This window comes from Xyrauchen texanus, chromosome 46, assembly GCF_025860055.1.
Source record: "Xyrauchen texanus isolate HMW12.3.18 chromosome 46, RBS_HiC_50CHRs, whole genome shotgun sequence".
Taxonomy (NCBI): domain Eukaryota; kingdom Metazoa; phylum Chordata; class Actinopteri; order Cypriniformes; family Catostomidae; genus Xyrauchen; species Xyrauchen texanus.
The window spans coordinates 24430944-24455966 of record NC_068321.1 but is presented as its reverse complement, the minus strand read 5'-3'; the positions used below and the strand labels follow the sequence as shown (position 1 = coordinate 24455966).

General features: G+C 38.5%; 2 protein-coding genes across 3 annotated transcripts in view; both read left to right on the top strand.

Moving 5' to 3' along the window:
• zmp:0000001167 (protein phosphatase 1 regulatory subunit 12A) overlaps positions 1–1246 on the top strand; it is a 37894-nt gene extending 36648 nt beyond the window's left edge. For both annotated transcript variants that reach the window (XM_052119241.1, XM_052119240.1), the window contains exon 24: positions 1125–1246. In XM_052119241.1, coding sequence (XP_051975201.1) covers positions 1125–1211 — 87 coding nt within the window. In that variant the 3' untranslated portion in view covers positions 1212–1246. The remainder of the gene's footprint in view (positions 1–1124) is intronic.
• Positions 1247–5818: 4572 nt separating this feature from the next.
• pgghg (protein-glucosylgalactosylhydroxylysine glucosidase) lies at positions 5819–24727 on the top strand. Its single transcript, XM_052119984.1, has 14 exons — positions 5819–5854; positions 6593–6858; positions 7139–7349; positions 9909–10344; positions 11985–12104; positions 12879–13010; positions 13101–13212; positions 14606–14678; positions 14764–14900; positions 15083–15216; positions 15443–15538; positions 17698–17795; positions 18551–18771; positions 22853–24727. Exons 2-14 carry the CDS (start codon positions 6612–6614, stop codon positions 22912–22914), a joined length of 2079 nt encoding a protein of 692 aa, XP_051975944.1. The 5' UTR covers positions 5819–5854; positions 6593–6611; the 3' UTR covers positions 22915–24727.
• Positions 24728–25023: the final 296 nt, after the last annotated feature.

The window sequence follows — 25023 nt, the reverse complement described above, 5'->3', positions numbered from 1 at the left end:
TTAAACGTGCAATTAATAGACACACGAACATTTAATAATAATAATTCCTTACATTTATATAGCGCTTTTCTAGGCACTCAAAGCGCTTTACATAGCATAGGGATGATGATGATGCAACGGCAGCCATAGTGCGCCAGAAAGCCCACCACACTCCAGCTATTAGTGGAGAGAGAGTAGAGTGATGTAGCCAATTCAGAGATGGAGATTATTAGGAGGCCATGATAGATAGGGGCCAATGGGGGGAATTTGGCCAGGACACCGGGGTTACACCCCTACTCTTTACGAGAAGTGTCCTGGGATTTTTAATGACCACAGAGAGTCAGGACCTCGGTTTAACGTCTCATCCGAAGGACGGTGCCTTTTTACAGTATAGTGTCCCGTCATTATACTGGGGCATTTGACCGTAGGGTGAGCACCCCCTGCTGGCCTCCCTAATACCACATCCAGTAGCCACCTTAGTTTTCCCCAGGAGGTCTGCCATCAATGTACTGGCTAGGCTCAACCCTGCTTAGCTTTAGTGGGCAACCAGGCAAGAGTTGCAGGGTGATATGGCTGCCGATGAATTTAATTTGAACATGCAATTCAAAATTTTTGAATGTCACATATCACATATGCAAACGTTTGATTAGAGCGTTCGATTGAGTATTTTTAGCCATCATACATTTATTTAAATGTTTGATTCAAACATATGATTCAGGCTATTTGGCCATCATAATCGTGTTAGAACCAGTTTAGGTGTAATCAGATTACAAAGTAATTAATTACTGTAATATAATTACTTTTATCCACAAAAACTAGTGTAATTCATTACATTTTTAAATTCTAGTAATCAGATAACAGTAACTGACTTTCAATGAGAAATTTAGAAAGTAACTGAAAAGTAAATTCGATTCAGCCTATTTACGCATCATAATCACATTCGAATGTTCGTTTCAAACGTTTATTTCAGCGTCTTTAGGCATCATAGGTGCGTTCAAACGTTCAATTCAACAATTTGGTGCATTGTAAGAATGTTTGATTCGAACATTTGTTTGTTTATTTAGGCATCCTGGGGGCTTTGAATGTTTTGATGTAGCTTATAAGGATTAATAGCATTGTGTTAATAAAATGTAATTGTTGTGCAGGTTTTAGGGGATCTGAGAGCCGATAACCAGAGGCTGAAGGACGAGAATGGAGCGCTAATCAGAGTCATCAGCAAACTCTCCAAATAGACAGAGAAGAAGAGTGAAAGAGAAAGAGAAAAAGAGAGTAACTGTCCACCCTTCCCCCCTCTCACGTCCTTTCCAGATCCCAAAAAGGGTAAAGAGGAGGAGAGACCATTAAAGGAAAATGTCACTGTTTTATATGGACCGTCCAAATGGGACACAATTTGATGTAATCTTTTACCTTTTTGTTCTACAAGAGTGTGTGTGCGCGTGTTTGAACTTCATCCATGTTTTCAGGAGGCCAACAAGGAGACACGGCAAAGCTTCTGCCCTGCAAATATCAACTTTTTAATCAACATTCTTGTCCTTTTTCTAGTTAAAATATCTAAACATCCTTAAAACAACATAAATTTACTTGAGAAGTAAAGATATTACGAACTTCTTTCAAAGAACGTATCTCGAATTATGTTATTTTTCACACTCCATATGCAAATGGTTTATTCTAAAGAAAAAAGCTTCATTTGCATTTCAAACAAGAAACTGTTTTCCTATTGGGTGAGTAAAATAAACCTAATTTAAGGAAACCAAGTATCTTAATGTTGTTTTTCAAGGATTATTACATTAACTACTGTAAAACAAGACAAATACTGATTAAGAAAATATAGATTTTTTTTATGTGGTGTGCATTCTTTCTCTTTCGTTTCTCTCTCACACACACACACACACACACACACACTCTCACTCAGATAGTAACGCATGCACCATGCCCATTCGCATAAGTGTGACCACACTCGCACTTGACACACATTCCACGAGTCTCGGGCAGCTGAAGTCTGCAGTATTTTTGCATCTTTGCACGCTACATTGTCTGCACAAACCCACACAGTTGAGAGTTTGTACCCTAAACTCAAATAAAGGTGGTGTAAATATAGGACTGTCAATCAAATTCCGGCTTATTGACTCCAGACACCAGCACAAAAAACCAACAGCAATTGACAATCAGAGATATCGGTGTGGATTTTTGTGTGTGCCAAAAAACACGCGAGGCTGTCGTTTTGCAGCCAGTTATGCTATGCATCTTTTAATAAAGCAGCACTCGTGGCAAGCTAGGCGGAAATGTCTGTTTTCATATTTTTTTATCATTGTTTGATTCCATCCTTGCTACCATTGTCGTCTTCGAAAGTGAAGATAAGGCCTTTTGTGTATTGTGTAAATGTACAAATATTCATTTGAAATCATAATGCTTTAACTTGTAACATGATAAAGGTTCGGTTTTCTCCACGTGTTGTTTTTCTAATATATTGAAGGAATGTTGGCACTTAATAAAAGATGTGTGTTTGTAGCCTAGTGCCTGTTTTATTGATGTTTACTGATTGGCCGTCATATGTGCATTTGAACATTCGATTAGAACATTTGATTCAACATTTTTGGGTATCATAAGTGCCTTTAAATGTTTTATTCGAACATTTAATGAAGGATTTTTGGGCAACGTCATTTTTGAACATTCGATTCAGCCAATTCGGAGCTTAATAGGTGCTTTTGAATTGATTTGAACATTTGTTTCGTATTCTTGAGCATCGTTGGTGCCTTCAAATGTTAAATTTGAACATTTGATTCAGCATTTTTGGCCATAATTAATGTTCGAATGTTTGATAAGAAAGTTCGATTAAGTATTTTTGGCCATCATGAGTGCATCATAACATTTGATTCAGCATTTTTGGCCATAATGTTTGATTTGAACATTGCCTTTTTGTGCATCATCGCGTTCAAATGTAAAATGGTAAATGGTCTGCAATTATATATCGCCTCTTTAACCTTAACGGTATTCAAAGCGCTTTACACTGTGACTCATTCACCCATTCACATTCACACTCACACTCATACAGTAATGGCGGCAGAGCTGCCATCCAAGGCACTAGCCTGTCATTGGGAGCAACTTGGGGTTCAGTGTCTTGCCCAAGGACACTTCGGCATGTGGAGTCATGTGGGCCGGGATCCGAACCACCAATCCTGCGAATAGTGGCCAACCCTCTCTACCAACTGAGCCACAGCCGCCCTGTGTTTGATAGAAATATTCAATTTGGCATTTTTAGGCATCATAGGTATGTCTGAACGTTCAGTTCACCAGTTTGGGGCATTACTGGCGTGTTTGAACGTTTGATTCCAACGTTTGTTTAATTATTTTCGGGCATCGTTGGCGCCTTCAAATGTTTGATTTGAACATTAGATTCAGCTTTTTATCCATCTTAAGCATGTTTGAATTGGGAGCATCATAGGCACGTTTAATTTGAAAGTTTTAAAACAGCATTTTTGGGCATCATATTTATATTTAAACATTTGATTCAGTCTTGATTTGGCATCATGATTGCTTAAGAATGTTTGTTTCTAATGTTCGATTCAGTCTTTTTAGGCATGTTTGAAAAGTTGATTCAAATGTTTATTTCAGTATTTTTTGGCTTGGTGGGACTTTGAATGTTTGAATCCAATTTTTGATTCACCATTTTTAGGCATAATAGGCATGTGGGAACATTTGATTTAAACATGCAGTTCAGCATTTTTGGCTATCATGGCAATTCTGCAAAGTTTACGGTGAAGTAAACGTAATTTATGTGCCACTAGTGGCACCAAAGGGAATTGGTGCCCCACCCCCATGTTTCATCGGAACAGATAGTCCCACCCAATACTCATGCTATTAGTTGAGCCAATGTTGCTGTGTCTGGCTGGTCAGGATGCTCAAACAAGCACCAATGTTTAAAGTTTTAAGGGAAATGAACCTATAATTGACTTGCAGCTACGAATGTTTGAATCAAATGTTAGATTCACCATTTTCGGCATAATAGGCATGTGGGAACATTTGATTTGAACACTCAATTCTACAGTTTTGGCCATCATAGCCATGTTCTAATAGTTTATTAGTGTGTTCCAATTAGTATTTTTGGGCAAAATGGCCGCATTAACATGACATTAGAAAGTTTTATTCGAACATTCGATTCAGTCTTTTTGGACATCATAATTGCATTAAAATCTTTGATTCAAACATTCAATTCTTTGTTTTAAGGCAGCATAGACCATTTCAAACGTTGATTCGCCAATTCGAGGCATCACAGGCGCATTTGAATGTTTGATTCGGCATTTTTGGGCATCAAAGGCTCAAATGCTTTATTTAAATCATATATAGTGAGTCGCCTTCTATAAATGCTATGTTTTGAGAAACATCCTGTCTGCCTGTTTCTCTCTTTCTCATCATTCATCAGTTTTCCCTATTGCCTGTGTGTGTCTGCCTACCAGATGTCCCTTATCAACAGAAACAGCAGAAGAACAGCTGGAATAATGGATCCAACATTCCCACAGTGAGAGAGGAAGTTACAGTAAAACAAGACCTTCTGGTGTTCAAATGGCCACTTATTCATGCTATGTGGTGTCTTAATTCTTGATCTGTTAAGAAGGTCAAGCAGGAAAACAACTAAAATATGGAAGATTAATGGAGAGAATAGAAAGGTGAGAGAAAGTTTATGGCAAGGTAATTTCAGCACCACTAGTGGCACCAAATGGAATTGCAAAGTAATTACTGTTTTCAAACAGATTTCAGAACACTCCCCCCATCTTCCATTGGCTGAATGAATGTATAGTCCTGCCCATAAAACTCTTCCTATTGGCTGTGTCTAGCTGGTGAAGATGCTCAAACAAGCAGTAGTGTTTACAATTTTAAGGGAAATCAACCTATAAATGACTGACTTGACACTGTATATTAAATTGGGATTAGCTAAAGTACATAAAGAATACATACAACTCTGGGCAGATTGCTAAGCATATAACAGATCAGACTTTCGCCTCTAATTACCTTTGGCAAAAAACTGAATGACCCCTTGAGAATAAATGCCACCCCTCATCCCCCATCCTCTCATCTGTTTGTCTCATCTACATATACACTGACAACAAGGACAGTTCCTAATAAGGTACGTAGAGCCAGTCTTGCTGTAAATATCCCTCTAGCCTGAGAGAGAGAGAGAGAGAGGGAGGAAGGGAGGGTTGAGAGGAAAAGTCTGAGGAAATGTGGAGCGGATGGATTGAGGCCTTATAAAGGCAAAGGTGCTCTTTTCCCAGGGTCTGGAGCCCCAAACTCCGGCATGATGCCAAAAGGAAAACTGAAGAGTGTTTGGCGTCATCTAGGGGCTGGATAGTGTATATAAAATGTGCTTAAAAATGACAATATCTTTCCACAGGACTGAGTCAAGGTTTAGCTAAAATGACATTTTATATAAATACGACGCTTAGATATCTGTATAAGTGTTTGAATAGATATAAAATATGAATTAACTCAAAGGAAATATATTTATCTTGTCTGAGGCGACCGCTTTATTCAATAATCGGGCCAAATCTTTTCCAGAAACCACAATCGACTGTGATTGGTCCATCTTGACCAGCGCTAAGAAAAGTATCACGTATCACGTGAAATTGTTTACGGCCTGCTGCAGCAGCGGTCTAGGAAATTATTTACGCTTTAATAATGTCCCTGACAAAGTTCGTCATTGAATTGAAAATACACAGTAAAAAAATAATACCTAAAATAAATTTATTGAGACCACAGAGAGCGGAAGAGATGCTAAGCCCCGCCCAATTGGAGTCACCTGACTATATCTCCGCCTCTTCCACATTCGCTAAGATCAGCAAAGCGGCAACTTTTCTGCAGATAAAAGTTTCATACATCAGTAAGTACTTGCGTTTAGTCACAAACCAAACCTTTTTTATGTGCTGTTTTTATTCATTTAAAGTCAATTAGTAGTGTTGAAAAATGTCTGATATCTTGTAAACAGTTTTAAATGGTTGGTACTGTGTTTATGATGGTCAAAGTTACACTGAGCTATCAAAAGCTTAAATGGGACCTACAACAGGGGTACAATAAGGGTGAACCTCAGGAAAACATGTCCAGATCCTGAAATTAAAAGGGGAAAAATACAAAATAATATTTTGCATGAAGAAAATGGTGCAAGAGTGTTGTAAAGCAATTTCTTAATTTTTGTATTTATTTAAATCAGCATAAATTAAAGACAGTGTAATAAATACTACAATAATGTATAGATCATGTACAGTTTAAATAATATAGCATTATTATTTAAGTAATGATAAATTGGTCATAATGGTCCATTATTTTTTATTAGCACAAAAAAAAAAAAAAAAAATATATATATATATATATATATATATATATAGATAGATAGATAGATAGATAGATAGATAAATATGTTATTGTTCAATATTTTGTCTCTGTGTGTTTGTGTCATCTGACAATGAACTAATCTTGCCATGACAATTTAAAATTATTATTATTATTATTATTGTCATCACATGACAACAAAATAACAACTACCTGCTTGTTGTTTACACTTTATATCTGGAATAAGCCGTCATATATTTTTTCTTTCAAACTTTCTGTTTACTTTTGGCAGAAGGTGGAATTCCCCAAGAATGACCTCTGACCCGGTTGACCTATACATCTTCACCTCTGACACGCTACCCTCTGACCCTCGCTTCATGCCACCGCTTGCCAACGGCCTGCTGGGATGGAGTGTGTTTAATAGAGTTATGCATATGAGCGGGGTTTATAATGGGGAGGGCGGGGACTGTCACCGTGCCAACATTCCTTGTCCACTGGCGGTTCAAATGAAGACTGAGGAAGTAGGACAACACATGTACAAGTTAGATATGCGCTCAGGTTAGCATCATTAAATTTTTCCCCCCCTGAGGTCTAGTTGTAATGTAAGTAAGGTTTTTGCTAAATAATTAGTTTTTTCATGAATGTTTTGTTGCTACTGTGTCTTTAAGAAACGCCCCCCTTCGCATGTGAAATGAGCAACAGTGCTTTCATCTGCTCGCACTCTGGCTGCGGGTTTGCTGTTGGGTTCCACAACAGCCTCTTATTAGCATTTTATCTCAACAGATCCAGGAAAGTTTGATTCCTCATGATATATCCTCTCTTTCTCTCTCTGTATCAGGTATATTCTCTCATACCGTAGTCACTCCTCATGTTGAGATTTCTCAGGTTTTGTACGCTCACCGGCAGCACTCAAATATTCTAGTCATGGAAGTTTTCCTGAAGCGTTTAGTGTTGAGTGCTGAACCAATCACGATTCAGCTAGAGAGTTTTTTCAACCCCCAGAGTGATGACATCACTTTCCAGAACGCGCCAGACTACAAGGGTGGAAGGTACATCTTCAGCTCCTGTTAATGATTTGACAAATCTGATTTAATATTGTTGCAGGCCATTCATCCACTAAATAAACTGATTTGGGCTATTGTAAGATGACCGCGATTGTAGGAAACTAGTGGTCGACCGATGATTCAATGGCTTTTTAAACAGTATTGAAAGAGTTCAAATGTATGCTGTACACTTGTAAGCTGCTTTTCCTCGGGCTGCACAATTAAAGGAATAAATAATTGAGATTGCTATTAAAAATGAGATTACTATTTACAAAGTGTGTGCAAACTTTTGACTTGTAATAAACGGGAATTTTGTTTCGGAAATGGTCTGCCACCCCTCGCAATAAGTTTTGCATGCCGTCCCGATAGTTTTGCATTTATTTGCAATAAAATTACCATGTTTTTATTACAGTAACCATACTGTGTTTTAACTATGATATTCGTAGTAAAACCATAGTGATAATACAGGAAAATGATGGTAATAAAAATCATAATTTTGTGGGTATCATGGTTTTACTAGAGTAATATTGTGGTAACACCATAAAATAAGGTTACATTTGTTTACATTATTTACCAACATTAGTTAACATGAACTAACAATGAATAATACTTTTACAGCATTTATTAATCATTGTAGGAGCCAAATGAAATGATTGTTCAAGCCACTAGATGGCAGTGTGCACTAGTGGTGTGGGTGTGGTCACCAGTTAATTTAGCTTGATATTTAAACTTCCCATGGGTTGTATCAGGAGACAGGTAGCGGGAACATATGGTTCTTACCATAGAGCAACGTGTTACACTCTCTCTCTATATATATTTTTCATTAAATGGACAACAAAGCATCTGAAATGGATATTGATGTGTGGTCATTGTATATTCCAAACTATGCGTAAAGAACATCTTACCACCTGGCCCTGGCTTATAGGAAAAGGCCACTACAATCATGTTTAATGTTAATTTCAACATACACAACTTTTGATTTAAAAAATGTGTAAGTAAATGTTCACATTAATTAATGCACTTTGAACTAACATAAAATACTGTAATACTGTAAAAAATATTTTGTTCATTGTTAGTTAATGATACCTAATTAATTTACTAATATTTACAAATGGGGGCCTGGGTAGCTCATCGAGTAAAGACGCTGACTATCACACCTGGAGTCGTGAGTTCGAATCCAGGACGTGCTGAGTGACTCCAGCCAGGTCTCCTAAGCAACCAAATTGGCCCGGTTGCTAGGGAGGGTATAGTCACATGGTGTAACCTCTTCGTGGTCGTGGAGAGTAGCATGAGCCTCCACATGCTGTGAGTCTCCGCGGTGTCATGTACAACGAGTCACATGATAAGATACAAGGATTGACAGTCTCAGAAGCGGAGGCAACTGAGACTTGTCCTCCGCCACCCGGATTGAGGTGAATAACCGCGCCACCACGAGGTCCTACTAAGTAGTGGGAATGGGGCATTCAAAATTGGGAGAAAAGTGTAAAAAAAATACATTAATAAAAATAAACGAATGTTTACAAATGTAACCTTATAATAAAGTGCTAATGTAGACTGTTAACATATACAACATTTGATTTAAATCATATGTTGAAATTAACATTACCCAAGATTAATAAATGGTGTAGAATTACTGTTCATTGTTAGTTGATGTTTACTCATTTTAACAAATGTAACCGAGTGAACGCAAAAACGTATTGCGAGTGAATGCAAAACTTATTGCGAGTGAACGCAAAACATTGCGAATGAACGCAAAACGTATCGCGAGTGAATGCAAAAACGTATTGCGAGTGAACGCAAACAATTTATTGCGAGTGAACGCAAAAACGTATTGCGAGTGAACGCAAAACTTATTGCGAGTGAACGCAAAAACGTATTGCGAGTGAACGCAAAAACATATTGCGAGTGAACGCAAAAACGTATTGCGAGTGAACGCAAACAATTTATTGCGTTCACTCGCAAAACTTATTGCGAGTGAACGCAAAAACGTATTGCGAGTGAACGCAATAAATTGTTTGCGTTCACTCGCAATACGTTTTTGCGTTCACTCGCAATATGTTTTTGCATTCACTCGCAATACGTTTTTGCATTCACTCGCAATACGTTTTTGCATTCGCTCGCAATACGTTTTTGCGTTCACTCGCAATAAATTGTTTGCGTTCAATACGTTTTTGCATTCACAGGCAAAAACGTATTGCGACTGAATGCAAAAACGTAGTGCGAGTGAACACAAAAACGTATTGCGAGTGAACGCAAACAATTTTTTGCGAGTTAACGCAAAAACATACTGCGAGTGAACGCAAAACAGAAAAAAATTCCTGCTCTGTCCTCTAAAGGGCTCTGTAGGGAGGAAACATTTTTGTTGATCTGTTGATTATGGTGGTAATCTCAAAAATATATACATACTGTATATCGGTCCATCGCTACATGTAACAATAATTATTTTCAAGATTATTTAATACATTTTGTACCATAACTGGATTTGATCCAAAATGGAATCTTAAGTGTACCACCTCTCACTTTTATTTCAGTCAAATCCATCAGGTGACCCTTTATTCCTTTCAGGCACATATTTGGACAGACCTTGTCTTCCGAAATCCCTGAAGGAATCCGTCCATTTGTGCACCTGATCTGGACGCCCATCGCATCTGCTCTTACACACCCTCCCGATCAGAGCCAATCCAATTGGGTTTTCCTGGTTGCTGTGGCCAACACCAGCGAGAATGCCCAATCATATTTTGATACTGGTTTGGAGCTTATTGCTACTGGTGACTTACGTCCCTCCCACCTGAGAAGCTGGGCGGAGCTTTGGATGGGGAGCAGCATTGAGGTGGTGGGACCAGAAAGCCTGAACCGTGCTCTGATTGGCTGCATGTTTTATCTTCTCGGTGCATTCCCATCTTCAAGTGAAGCAACTAGTTCTTTTGGGGGGGTTAGTCCTGGGGGCTTGTCAACTGGGAGCAAAGAAGAGGATTACCACGGGCATGTGTTCTGGGACCAGGTAAGTTATGTACAAGTTTTATGTAAAAATGTCTCATCACATTATGTAACTTTTTATGGAATGTAACGTTAATTACTGTATTGCGTTATGTTCGCTACTTAAAAAAAAAAAAAATTCTTAATTACGATTAATGCATTTATCATTAATACAGCATAAGCACTGGTGTGAAGGGCGGATCCTTTGTAATGTGTCCGCCCTGATTCATTACACTGACGCACTGACGCACCAGAGCCTTTCTACCCAGATGAGACATAAAGCTTAGCATAAAACAGCATAACACAGCGGTCCCATGAGCATTCTATGGGCGGTACTGTTGAAACACGCTAGTTGACTGTTACGTATTCTCTTATGATAGAAACAAGCCCAAGTATTTTTCAGCCTTTATAAGTGTGTTTGTTTGCAAACACTTTTCACGGTGAGTTGGAAGCGGCTCGCGGCGCTGACGTTGACACTCTGATGCGAATCGTGTACGCAGCTTCACGATTGCTGTAACAAAGTGGATAGCCACAGTCTACCGGCAGATTAATATTGAGAAGGATGAGACTTTAAGCGATTAAATGCCCATTGCAATGAATATGCAACCTCTATATGGGGGGACTAGTTCTTTCATTTAGTCAAAGTCCCACTTAAAGACTTTGGGAGATGTTTAATGTTAATTGAGTTGGTGCGATATTAGTGCATTTCTATCTTTTCATTGTGGAAGGCTTTGTTTGGAAAAGCATTATATTGCTACATATTGTTTTGTATTCTTTCCTAAAAATGGAAATAAATGATTTTTGGCAAGAAAATATATAGTATATATATATATATATATATATATATATATATATATATATATATATATATATAATATCAAATTTTAGCACTTTTAAAATCTGCAATTTAATTGCGATTAAGTACAATAAATAAAGCGATTAATTGCGAATAAAAATGGAATCGACTGACAGCACATGTCTTAAAGGGAGAGTACACTCAAAACAAATATTCTCTCATCATTTATTCACACTCATACCATCCCAGATGTGTATGACTTTCTTCTGCTGAAACCAAATGAAGATTTTTAGAAGAATATCTCAGCACTGTAGGTCCATACAATGCAAGAAAATGCAGACCAGAAAGTTTAAGCTCCAAAAATCACATTAAGGCAGCATAAAAGTAACCCATATGACTCCAGTGGTTTAATCCATGTCCTCGTAAACTATATGAAAAGTGTGGGTGAGATACAGATCATTATTGAAGTCCTTTTAACTTTAAATCCACACTTTCACTTTCACATTCTTCTTCTATTGTTTTTGTTTCAAATTCTTCATGCATATCGCCATGTACTGGGCAGGGAGGAGAATTTATAGTAAAAAAGGACTTGGAAATATGGATCTGTTTCTTACACACCAATCATATTGCTTCTGAAGATATAGATTACTTTTATGCTGTCTTTATGTGCTTTTTGGTGCTTCAGAGTACTGGCCACCATTCACTTGCATTGTGTGGACCTACAGAGCTGAGATATTCTTCTAAAAATCTTACTTTGAGTTCAGCAGAAGAAAGTCATGCACATCTGGGTGAGTAAATGATGAGAGACTTTTGGCAGTTTTACATTGGTGTGGTGTAAGATTAACTCTGGCTCTCTGGCTCCCCCATAGGACACATGGATGTATCCTGGTATTGCACTGTTTTATCCCAATCTGGCAAAGGCGGTACTACAATACCGTGTAAAAACCATAGAGGGTGCTCAAGCAAATGCCCAACAGATGGGATTCAAGGTACAGTGGGTGTTCTTCCTTCATCTTTTTAATACAAGGGCAGTAGATATTATGTCACTTTTAAATGTTAAAAGTAACCCAAAGGTATCATAAAAGTATCAAATGTGAGACGTGCGTCATACTCCAATACTTCGGAAGGATATTTCAGTGAAAATCGTGGCGTCTGCTTCACGTTCATAGGCGTTATGAGAGAAGCTAATTCACAGTAGCTCACGTGTTCATCCGAAAACCTGTTGCTTAGTGCGGGAAAAAACGAGCGCTTGCGTGAACGCTTACTGTTAACGTTAAAAGCAACACGTTACATTGTTGCATTAATCCTAAAAGTTACTTGTTATGCTATATTGTAACTTTTTAAGGAAAGTAACAAGCTTCTCTCATACATAGCGCTCAAAAACACACAACGAAGATTTTAATTGAAAAAAATGACTTGTATTTCAGGTTCATTTGCACCAAAACCTATCGTATGTCTTCAGAAGGCTTGGAATATGATGCGCAAGTCACATGTACTACTTTTATGAATCATTTGGGTCCTTTTTAAGCTTTAAAGTGAAGCACTATCCACTGTCATGGTCTTGAAACATCTCCTTTGTTCCACGGGAGAAAGAATGTTAAATGGGTTTAGAACTACATGATGATGAGTACGTAATGACAGAAGTTACATTTTTATGTGACGTATCACTTTAAACAAGAAATATGTAACAAAATGAAGGTACCGGTATTGAGAGAAAGTTTTTCTACCTGGTCGAGTGGTCCTCAATGCTACTGTTTTATCAGGGGTTGAAGTTTGCTTGGGAAAGTGCAGTAACGGGCCAAGACGTGTGTCCAGAGGACGTATATGCAGAGCAAGAGATTCACATCAATGGAGATGTGGTTTTCGCATTCGAACAGTACTTTTACCTCACACAGGTACTGAACACATACTACACACACTGTTTTACCACAACGGCACATTGAACTCTTTAGCAAAACGTGCTCCGTGTTTCGTTCCTCATGTAGGACCTTGAAATGTTTAAGGAAGGTCGGGGCAGCGAGGTGGTTTGGGGCGTTGCTGACTACTGGGTTTCCCGGGTAACTTGGGACCCCACTGACCAGCAGTATCACATTAAAGGTAAACAAAGTGACATAATCATTCATGCAAATAACCAGAAATGGAGATTTACAAAGTATTGAGCTTTGCAATGCAATGCATGCATATACTTTTTAGGAGGAATGAGTCAAAGTATAACATGTTACTTTTTACATTTTTATTTGAGAAAAAAAACTTTTTAAGTAATCGAGCTGGGCTGCTTTTCCCAAAAGCATTGCAAGCTTACGTTGATCGTAGGCACCGATGGACCGAATGGTTTCTACGATCTACTTAGACTTATGATGCTTTTGTGAAACGCAGCTCTGGTCAGTTTGCTGAGAATTAGCTTGTTAGAGCCCTATAGAATTTTTAAAGGCTAGGCTACACTTCGTTTTCCACGTTCTATTTGGTCTTGCGCACATAAGAGCACTCAGTCTGTATAAGTACACTCTTTTGGCCACGAGCTACTACGGATGTGTAGTTTTTCAACCGGGATGGGCTTCTAAACTAACCAATGAATGTAGGTCATCTCAGTGTAGAAATCAATGGGAGTTTCCAAACCAGAATGAGCATTTCTTTTTATTTTCCTCCCCTTTTTCTCCCCAATTTGGAATGCCCAATTTGATGCAAATTTCGTCTTCAGCACAGCCACGCCACATTCTTCAAAGTATAGGTCTCTGCAGAACAGATTTCCTATTTTCTCTTCTTTTCTCCCCAATGTGGCCTAGGTCCTCATGGTGGCATAGTGACTCGCCTAAATCCAGGTGGTGGAGGGCGAATAGAGTCCCAAGTCTGAATCCAGGGCATGCTGAGTGACTCCAGTCAGGTATCCTAAGCAGCCAAATTGGCCCGGTTGCTAGGGTGGGTAGAGTCACATTGGGGTTACCTCCTCGTGGTCGCTATAATGTGGTTCTCAGTTTCGGTGGGGCACATGGTGAGTTGTGCATGGATGCCTCCATACACACTAGGTCTCCGCGTTAATGCGCTCAACAAGCCACGTGATGAGATTTGCCCTCTGCCACCTGGATTTAGGCGAGTCACTACGCCACCATGAGGACCTAGGCCACATTGGGGATTGGGCATGCCAAAGTTGGGGAGAAAAGAAGAGAAAATCCCAACAAATTAAAAAAATACATTCAATTACTTTTCTGCAGAGACCTTTACTTTGGAAAATGTGCCATGGCTGTGCTGAAGACGAAACTTGCATCGACCATAATTTGCGCGGAAATCTGCTATTCTACAAACCCACCTGATATTCCCATGGGTCATGATGGCGAATTAGCTTTTTAGGTTGTCTTACAAATTGATATCATGAATGAATTTATTTGCTTGTTTGAAGTAATTGAAATGCTGCATGAGATCCAGTGCAAACTTTGCCAGAGCTTGTTTGTAATGGATTTATTTGTGAGGTATTGTGTCTTTGTTTGTGCATTAGGGGTGATGCCTCCTGATGAGTACTACTTCAATGTTGACAACTCAGTGTTCACAAATGCTGTCGCCCAACGCAGGTGTGCAAGGCAAGAATCACCATGACTATTGCTCATACTTAGGGTTAGGGATGCAAACAAACCCCTTTTTTTTTCTAATATTTAGTCTGCGGTTTGCTTTGGAGTTGGCCAACATTTTAGCACAGCCCGCTCCTCCTGAGTGGCAGGAAGTTTCAGACAAGATAAAAATTCCATTTGACTCAAAACTGCAATATCACCCAGAGTTTGACAGCTACATTCAGGGTGAGTTGCCCTCATGTTATACTGTACGTTTAAACAAGCACACGTCAGCCACAGCTCGAAAATAATACAATCTGTATTATGAATTGATGAATATTTTGGTTTTGGATAAACTTAAAGGTGTTAGTGTGAATACTGTCATTGTGAATGCTGCTGTTTTTACAGATTTGTTGTAAATTTCACAGGTACTGAAGTCAAGCAGGCGGACACAGTGTTGCTCGGATACCCTCTTGGTATTCCCATGACCTCAGAGGTCAGACGGAATGATCTGGAAATCTATGAGGCCGTCACAAATCCCCTTGGTCCGGCCATGACCTGGGTAATTCACACACCACACCAGACCTTTAAACTTGGCTCATGGACCAGATGTGAATACCATGTTTTAATGATTATTATTGGAAGTATTTTTTTTTATATATTTTAGTTTTCTATAAATTCTCTGTAAAACTTGATTTTCCTGCCATATTTCTCTTAATCTGGATTTTTCATGCACTATACTGTGTGTGTGTGTGTGTGTGTGTGTGTGTGTGTGTGTGTTTGTGCAGGGCATGTTTGCTGTGGGTTGGCTTGAACTTGGTGAGACTGAAAATGCACAAAAACTTCTGCAAAAATGCTTCAAAAATATCCAGAAACCATTCCAGGTAATTGCAAAGTACTCATTATTTCTGCAGTATATATACTTTGCACAGTATGCAGATTCTCTCTATGCATGTGTAATGGTGGCCAGCTGGTAGATAGCTGTGCAATGTGTATAAACCTCACTCTCCTGACCTCAAGAGGTGCACTAGCGACTGACGCTAGCGTCTGTAGCCTTTAGCCTCCTAGTTAGCGCGCCGCCTCCCATACCAGTGTCTTGCTGGTTCGAGTCCCGTTCGGAGCGGGTTGAGCAGGACCAATTACACATGGAATACCCAGGTGAAACTGTATACTACTTTTTCCAAAATGTGCAGAATTCAAACAGAAAAATGTCTGCAGCATTGAAGGTCCCAATGAGCACAGTGGCCTCCATCATCCGTCAATGGAAGAACTTTGGAACCACCAGGACTCTTCCTAAAGCTGACCGCCCGGCCAAACTGAGCGATCGGGGAGAAGGGCCTTAGTCAGGGAGGTGACCAAGAACCTGATGGTCACTCTGACAGAGCTCCATCATTTCTCTGTGGAGAGAGGAGAACCTTCCAGAAGAACAACCATCAATGCAGCACTACACCAATCAGGCCTGTATGGTAGAGTGGCCAGACGGAAGCAACTCCTCAGTAAAAGGCACATGACAGTCCGCCTGGAGTTTGCCAAAAGGCACCTTAAGGACTATCAGACCATGAGAAACAAAATTATCTGGTCTGATGAAACAAATATTGAACTCTTTGGCTTGAATGGCAAGCGTCATGTCTGGTGGAAACCAGGCACCGCTCAACACCTGGCCAATACTATCCCTAGAGTGAAGCATGGTGGTGGCAGCATCATGCTGTGGGGATGTTTTTCAGCAGCAGGAACTGGGAGACTAGTCAGGATCGAGGGAAAGATGAATGCAGCAATGCACAGAGATATCCTTGTTGAAAACCTGCTCCAGAGTGCTCTGGACCTCAGACTGGGGTGAAGGTTCATCTTCCAACAGGACAACGACCCTTACATACAGTAAGGATACAGCCAAGATAACAAAGGAGTGGCTACAGGACAACTCTGTGAATGTCCTTGAGTGGCCCAGACTTAAACCAGATTGAACATCTCTGGAGAGATCTGAAAATGGCAGTGCACCGATGCTCCCTATCCAACCTGATGGAGCTTGAGAGGTCCTGCAAAGAAGAATGTGTGAAACTGCCCAAAAATAGGTGTGCCAAGCTTGTAGCATCATACTCAAAAAGACTTGAGGCTGTAATTGGTGCCAAAGGTGCTTCAACGAAGTATTGAGCAAAAGCTGTGAATTTAATCCATTTTGGAATAAGGCTGTTACATAACAAAATGTGGAAAAAGTGAAGCGCTGTGAATACTTTCCAGTTGCACTGTACATTGTTTTGCAAAGTGGACATTGAAAATGGGAAAAATCCCATAGATTTACATTAGCCGGTTTTCCACCATCGCCCCGAACGGTTCTGAGCACGGTACGGAATGGTTACAGTAGCATTTCCACTGGTGCACGGTTTGGCATGGCACGATTATAAACCATTTTCGGCCTGGAATTCTTGGCATGGTTAGCTATGGTTTTATTACGTTTTAACTAGTATTGTAGCCTACGTTTATTTTTCTTAACGCCTTTTCCATCAGGGAAGTGGATTACTAGCGCATTTAAACTCAAAATACGTCAATATGTTCTCATATACTATTATCATATAATCCTTTAATAATGTTTTGTTAATAAATATCCTTTTTAGCTAATCTGGGAATTTATAGGCCTTTCTGCATTTTCGTGTCAGGTGGCAAACACAAGCCCTCAGCAAATGATGGTAATCCTCTCGCCTTTTTCTCTTTACTTTTTGCGACATGGTTTGTTTATTGCTGTTTGTTAGCGTAGTAACACCAGGGTGAAAAAGTAGTCCTAAAATCTGAAACATGCGATCATCCTCCATAGTGCAGGCGCTCCAATGTTTACCTTTCACATCGTTATGCTGTTGCGTACATTCTCCTGATTTCACTGCATCACAGTGGAAAAAGAATCTGTAACCGTGGCAACTGGCCCAGATCGGCATGGAATGATACAGTTTTGTGATGAGAACTATTCAGCCCGATGGTGGAAAAGCGGCAATCTAGTTGTCTAGTATTACTTTTATGCACGTTTATTATTCTCACTCCTTCTCTCTATGTTCAGGTATGGAGTGAGTCATCTGATGGTTCTGGTTGTGTAAACTTCCTCACTGGTATGGGCGGTTTTCTGCAGGCAGTGCTCTTTGGTTACTCTGGCTTTAGGTGATTCTCGCTTTTTCTTACTTTTCTTAACTACTTACTGAATATTGCGCAGTAAATACTGTATACTGCCTACTTTTTTAAAGATTGTTAAGTGAAAAGAGCGCAACATTCTGATTCCGGAAGGAAAAATCCCATTCATTTATCCCGTAAATGAAATTATTTTCAACGATAACTTATAAAACTTTAAAGACAGATCTACCGTGAGCTACGAGGTTGTTCATCGATGGTATATGCTTCCGTTGAAGCCATCCATCCGTGTTATTTCAACTAAAAATATATTGTTTCTATAGTTTTAATCAACAACCTAAAATCAGTAGTTTTATATATTCCCATCGTTTTTTATTTAATGACATCATTCGCAGTGCTTTATGGGATTGTAGTTTGTGACCTCATTAAAGACGGTAAGTACACAGTCTTGTACCTTTTGTCTTCTTGTCTGATTTTCAAATACTTTTTTTGCCCCAGAACAAAGTCTGTGATGTCGTGTGTAATTCTAGAAACAATACGGCTGAAAAAGTGGGCGGGAACTGTTGCGCTCTATTGGCTGTGTTCGGAATGGAACTGGCATTTTGGACCAATGTAATTTTTCTGTGGGCGTGGCTAACACTTGTTGTGATTGTGCCTGTTTTGGGTAGAAATTCCTAAATTAACACGAAATGGATGCTTGGGCACTAGTCACTTTATAATATCACACCTGGACATGACACAATGTAATATTTACAGTAGATTTGTTGGTATTTTATGTTTTGTTTTAGAGTGCAGAAGGAGTGCCTTGCCTTTGCTCCATTGCTGCCACAGGAAGTTGATGCACTCATTGTAAAAGGTGTGAGTTACCTTGGCAATAAGATGGATTGGTTAATAAAAGGTGATGAAGTGAGCGTCATGGTAAGGAAGCCAGCAGAGGATTCTGGGAGTAAGGAACCGTATGCTCTGGAAGTTGTCCTAGACACTGGAACCACAATCCCACTTATTCCAGGTAATAAATGCATTATAAACAACAGTGAACTCAAATAAATTAACCCAAGTGCCAAGCCAAACATCATTATTACTATTACATATATTTATTAAACAAACTTCTAATGCAACACCCTAGTATTGAGGCAGTAACTTTTGTATGGGCTATAGGTACTGTTTTATATATATATATATATATATATATATATATATATATATATATATATATATATATATACACATACACACACACAACACCAATTCAGAAACGTTTGGGACCGTGATGAAACAAAAAGGAATGATTTGTAAATTATATTCACCATTTGCTATATTGAAAGCATTACAACTACACATTATATGAGGTTTTACCTTGTGAATTTCATTTTTAATATTTATTTACATTTTTTTATGTACAGTCATTTCAAAGATGATTGCAACACACTCCAAAAACGATGGGACAGTCAAGTGTTTACCACTGTGAAACATCACCATTTCTTCTTATAAAACTTATTAAGCATTTGGGCACTGAAGACACAAGTTTGTTAAGTTTAAAAGTGGCATTTTCCCCCATTCATCCATTATGCAGGTCTTCAGCTGCACAGTTGTACGGGGTCTTCGTTGCCGTATTGTGCGCTTCATAATGCACCACACATTCTCAATTGGAGATGGTCAGGACTGCTGACACGCCAATCTAGCACCTGCACTCTCTGCTTATTTGGCCAGTATGTGGTTTGAAGTTGTCCTGTGAAAATGCTGGGACGTCCTTGGAAAAGACAGTGCTGGATGGCAGTATATGCTGCTCCAAAATTTGCACTTATCTGTCTGCATTAATGGTGCCTTCACAGATGTGCGAGTTACCCATGCCGTGTATTTTGAACACCTGTGAGCAAGCCAAAGGCAACTGTGGCAAGGAACACAAAACTCCATAAGATGTTGGTTAATAGAGAAAAATAGAGAATCCAAGCTCATTGTGGGGGCCAGTTCCCTTCTGACTAACATCATGAATATAATGTTAGTTATTTATGTGCAGTTCAAGTCGTGGTTTTAAATTTGTAGACTAAGTGTTAAGGTCCATTGTTTAAAAAAAATATATAATTTTTTATTTTACTTTAAGTTTAATGATTCATGTCTTTGAAGTCCATCCTGGATTACCTGCAGAAGTTCACATAGATGCATTGTCCTTTGTTAGTTGGCTGATTAAATGATAGTCTATGTATTCCATTTCAAGAGTGTAGGCCATCATTAGACCGAGGTGATGCAGGCAGAGATCAGTGAGGTGCATCGCAGTTCAAACTGTAGGTCGTTTCGGTGAGGTTCAGTGGGTTCCACCCTAAATCCAAGATTCAGCAAGTGGCATATGAAGTATTCAGTGTCTTCATTTGGAGATGGCAACAGTTCATCCTTAAGACAGACTTAAGTGATGTCTGGCTGTTACCGGCTGTAGTTTGTCATCATCTTTCAGGAGTGGAGTCCGACACCAAGCAGGAACAGAGTTGGATCTGTGTGGCTCTGGTAACCTCGGGATATGAATCCCAAGATTGAGACATAGAAACAAAAAAACATTATATTAGCTTAGATGCCATTGAATTTTATGCAGAGTTATAGATCATGATAGATGTTTCTGGTTCCGGCAGACCTGACTAAAGCAGCCTAATTGTGATTTTGATGGATAAATTAGGTGTCTTTAATCTAGACTTAAACTGAGGGAGTGTGTCTGCATCCTGAACAGTGTTAGGGAGACTATTCCATAGTGTAGGAATCAAATAGGAAAAGGATCCTTTTGTGGATATTGATATTTTTGGAATTATTAACAAGCCCAAATTTTGTGATTGTATTGAACATGATGGAATATAGCATGTCAGAAGGTCACTTAAGTACTGCGAGCTAGACCATTCAAAGCTTTGTACGTAGTTAACATAATTTTTTTAATTATTAACAGGTAGTCAATGTAACGATGATAAAATGGGGCTAATATGATCATATTTCTTGGTTCTCGTTGGCACTCTGGCTGCTGCATTTTGAACCAATTAAAGTTTATTTATTTAACTTGCTGGACATCCTCCCAGTAATGCATTACAATAATCTAGTCTAGAGGTCATGAAAGCATGAATTAGTTTATTGGCATCGGCAACAGCGAGCATGTGTCGTAATTTAGAAATATTTCTTAGGTGGAAGAATGCTGTTCTACAAACATTGGAAATTTGATGTTCAAAGGACAGATTGGTATCAAATATAACACCACATTTCTTTGCTGACAGCACATCCATAGAGTGTCAAATTATATTTTAGCTGCTTATTTGGTTTTTGGTCCAATAATTAGTACCTCTGTTTTGTCGGAATTTAGTTGAAGGTAATTTCTGGCCATCCAATCTTTGATTTCATTGATACACTCTGCTAATTTGGAGAATTGTGAATTTTCATTGGGTTTGAAGAAATATAATGTTGGGTATAGTTGGCATAGCAGTGGAAACTTATTACATGATTCCTGATAATATCTCCCAGGGGAAGCATATACAAGGAGAAAAGCAGAGGCCCTAAAACTGATCCCTGTGGCAATCCATACTTTTGTTTGATTGAGAATTCCTTGTTTACACGTACAAAGTGGTAACGTCTGATAAATAGGACCTAAACCATGCTAACGCATGTCCACTAATGCCAACATAATTCTCCAGCCTATTCTAGAGAATGTTGTCTATCATGTCGAAGGCAACACTAAGATCTAAAAGCACTAGAAGAGAAATGTAGCTGTGTTCAAATGATAAGATTAAGTCATTTGTAACTCTGATAAGTGGAGTCTCTGTACTGTCATGGGGCCTAAATCCTGACTGAAATTGTTAATATATACTATTTCTCTATAGAAATGAACATAGTTGGGATGGCACTACCTTTTTTAGTATTTTCGACATAAATGGGAGATTTGAAATCGGTCTAACATCAGCCAATTCTCCAGGATCAAGTTGTGTCTTCTTAATAAGCGGTATGAAAACTGACAAGTTTCTTGGGACATGTCCTAAGGATAGTGAGGAGTTAATAATATTAAGAAGAGGTTCTGAGATGACTGGGAATACCTCTTTTAAAAGCTTAGTTGGTATTGGATCTAACATACATGTTGTGGCTTTTTGATTTTCTGTAGCCACAGACACTCTCCTTCCATGCACCGCAAAATACCTCTAATTTTGTATTCTTCCACTTGCGCGCCATTTTCCGAGCTGCGTTCTTGAGAGCATGAGTCTGATCATTGTACCATGGTGCAAGGATTTTTTCTTTAATTGTTTTAATCGAAGGGGGGCGACACTATCAAGTGTGATAGGGAAAACTATTTATACTTTATTACATTAAGTTCTTCTAGACTTTTTGGCTTACTGTTTATGTGAGACAATTCTGGGAGATTATTAGTGAAGCTGTCTTTAGTGGATGAAAGAATAGTTCTACCTGAATGATGGCATGGTGTAGATTGAGTGATATTAGATGATCGCAACATACAAGAGACATGGTAATGATCTGAGATGTCATCGCTCTAGGGTATGATTACGGCGATGAGTTGATCCTGTCACATTTTGTCTGATTCCAAGAGAGTTGAGAATATCGATAATATACTATGACATGAGTGCCTCACCTGTTTAACATCTCCTGTTTCACATCGCCTTGTTATTTTAACTTGTCAAATTGTTATTAGTCTTAAATTGCCCCTGTCTCAAATGTATTGGAGTGTGTTGAAATCATCTGATTTGAAATTAATGTACATTTTTAAAACAATGAAATTCACAAGTTAAAATATCATATAATGTGTAGTTGTAGTGCTTTCAATATAGCAAAGTGTGCATACAGTATAGTTTACAAATCACTACTTTTAATTAGCATTTTTCATACTGTCCCAACTTTTTGGAATTGGAGTTGTGGCTATATGTGTGTATATATATATATATATATATATATATATATATATATATATATATATAGTCACAGTTATAGTTAACAGCATACTTAGTTCAGGAGCACTATATGTTAAATATTTCTTATGGGTGTGATGAAAGATTTAAGTGTTTCTGAAATAAATTAATTGGTTTATACTTGAAGCTATTTGATTTTTTTTTTTCCTCCAGGACAGTCAGTGACGTTTCCACGGCAACCTGGTCAGATCCGTAAACAGAATTCCGGATCTTAGTGTTGGCTTCTCTGATTTGTCCACATCATAAACCACTACTTAAAGATCTCTGTCTGTGTGTTTATGTACTAATTTCTATAAGTATGAAAATAACAATCCTTAGATTTTATATTTACAGTTGAAGTCAGAAATTTAAATACACTTAGGTTGAAGTTATTAAAACTCATTTTTTAACCACTCAATATATTTCAAATTAGCCAATGATAGTTTTGGCAAGTCGTTTTGGACATCTACTTTGTGCATGACTTGAGTCATTATTCCAACAATTATTTACAGACAGATTGTTTCACTTTTAATTGACTGTATCACCATTCCAGTGGGTCAGAAGTTTACATACAGTAATTTAACAGTGCCTTTACGCAGTTTGGGAAATTCCAGAAAATTATGTCAAGCCTTTAGACAATTAGCTTCTGATTTGAGGTGTACTGAACTGGAGATGTACCTGTGGATGTATTTTAAGGCTTATCTTTAGATTCGTTGCCTGTTTGCTTGACATCATGGGAAAATCAATAGAAATTAGCCAAGACCTCAGAAAAAAATTGTAGACCTCCACAAGTCTGGTTCATCCTTGGGAGCAATTTCCAAATGCCTGAATGTACCACGTTCATCTGTACAAACAATATTACGCAACCATGGGACCACGCAGCCACCATACCGCTCAGGAAGGAGACTCATTCTGTCTCCTAGAGAGGAACGTAGTTCGGTGCGAAAAGTGCGAATCAATCCCAGAACAACAGCAAAGGACCTTGTGAAGATGCTGGAGGAAACTGGTGGATGAGTATCTAGATCCACAGTAAAACGAGTCCTATATCGACGTGACCTGAAAGGCTGCTCAGCAAGGAAGAAGCCACTGCTTCAAAACCGCCAAAGATCTTACTTTTTTGAGAATTGTCCTCTGGTCTGATGAAACAAAGATTTAACTGTTTGGCCATAATGACCATCGTTATGTTTGGAGGAAAAAGGGTGAGGTTTGCAAGCCGAAGGACACTATCCCAACCATGAAGCATGGGGGTGGCAGCATCATGTTGTGGGGGTGCTTTGCTGCAGGAGGCACTGGTGCACTTCACAAAATAGATGGGATCATGCAGAAGGAAAATTATGTGGATATATTGAAGCAACATCTCAAGATATCAGCCATGACGTTAAAGCTCGGTCGCAAATGGACAATGACCACAAGCATGCCTCCAAAGTTGCTAGCTTTGGAAATGGCTCAAGGACAACAAAGTCAAGGTATTGGAGTGGCAATCACAAAGCCCTGACCTCAATCCGATAGAAAATGTGTGGGCAGAACTGAAAAAGCGTGTGCGAGCAAGGAGGCCTACAAACCTGACTCAGGCACACCAGTTCTGTCTGGATGAATGGGACAACATTCCAGCAACTTATTGTGAGAAGCTTGTGGAATGATCCCCAAAACGTTTGACCAAAGTTAAACAATTTAAAGGCAATGCTACCAAATACTAACAAAGGGTATGAAAACTTCTGACCCACTGGGAATGTGATGATAGAAATAAAAGCTGAAATAAATCATTCTCTCGACTATTATTCTGACAGTTCACATTCTTATAATAAAGTAGTGATCCGAACTGACCTAAGACAGGGAATGTTTTCTACGATTAAATGTCAGAAATTGTGAAAAACTGAGTTTAAATATATTTGGCTAAAGTGTATGTAAACGTCTGACTTCAACTGTAATCAAAACTTGATTGAAACATTCTGTACTTGATAGAAAATACATTGTATTTCCAGGTTCATCTTTGTAATAATGCTAATTACTTTATATACCACTTTTTGTGTTTTGTAATAATGCCAAATACTGGAGTAATAATAATACCTTGTTCTCTGTCTGTTGTTTCTTGGTTTGTATAGATCAAATATATATATCACAATTTCAAAAATGTTAACATATTATCATGTCTTCAATACATTTTTACTTGATATCTTTGTACATTTAAAATATACATATTTGTGATAATTATTGTATACCTCATTTTACTGCAATAATGTATTGTACAAAACCAAATACTTGTATAATAATAAATAACATAAATTACTGGATACTCTGGGAAATTATGAATAATCTTTTTTCAGTAAAATTGTTGATAAGCCTAT

Excerpts from the sequence above, each read along its gene's own strand:
- pgghg (XM_052119984.1), top strand. The coding sequence starts at position 6,612 with ATGACCTCTGACCCGGTTGACCTATACATCTTCACCTCTGACACGCTA. Across the intron at positions 6,859-7,138 it reads CAAGTTAGATATGCGCTCAG|GTATATTCTCTCATACCGTA; the intron begins GTTAGCATCATT and ends TCTCTGTATCAG. Across the intron at positions 17,796-18,550 it reads TTTGGTTACTCTGGCTTTAG|AGTGCAGAAGGAGTGCCTTG; the intron begins GTGATTCTCGCT and ends GTTTTGTTTTAG.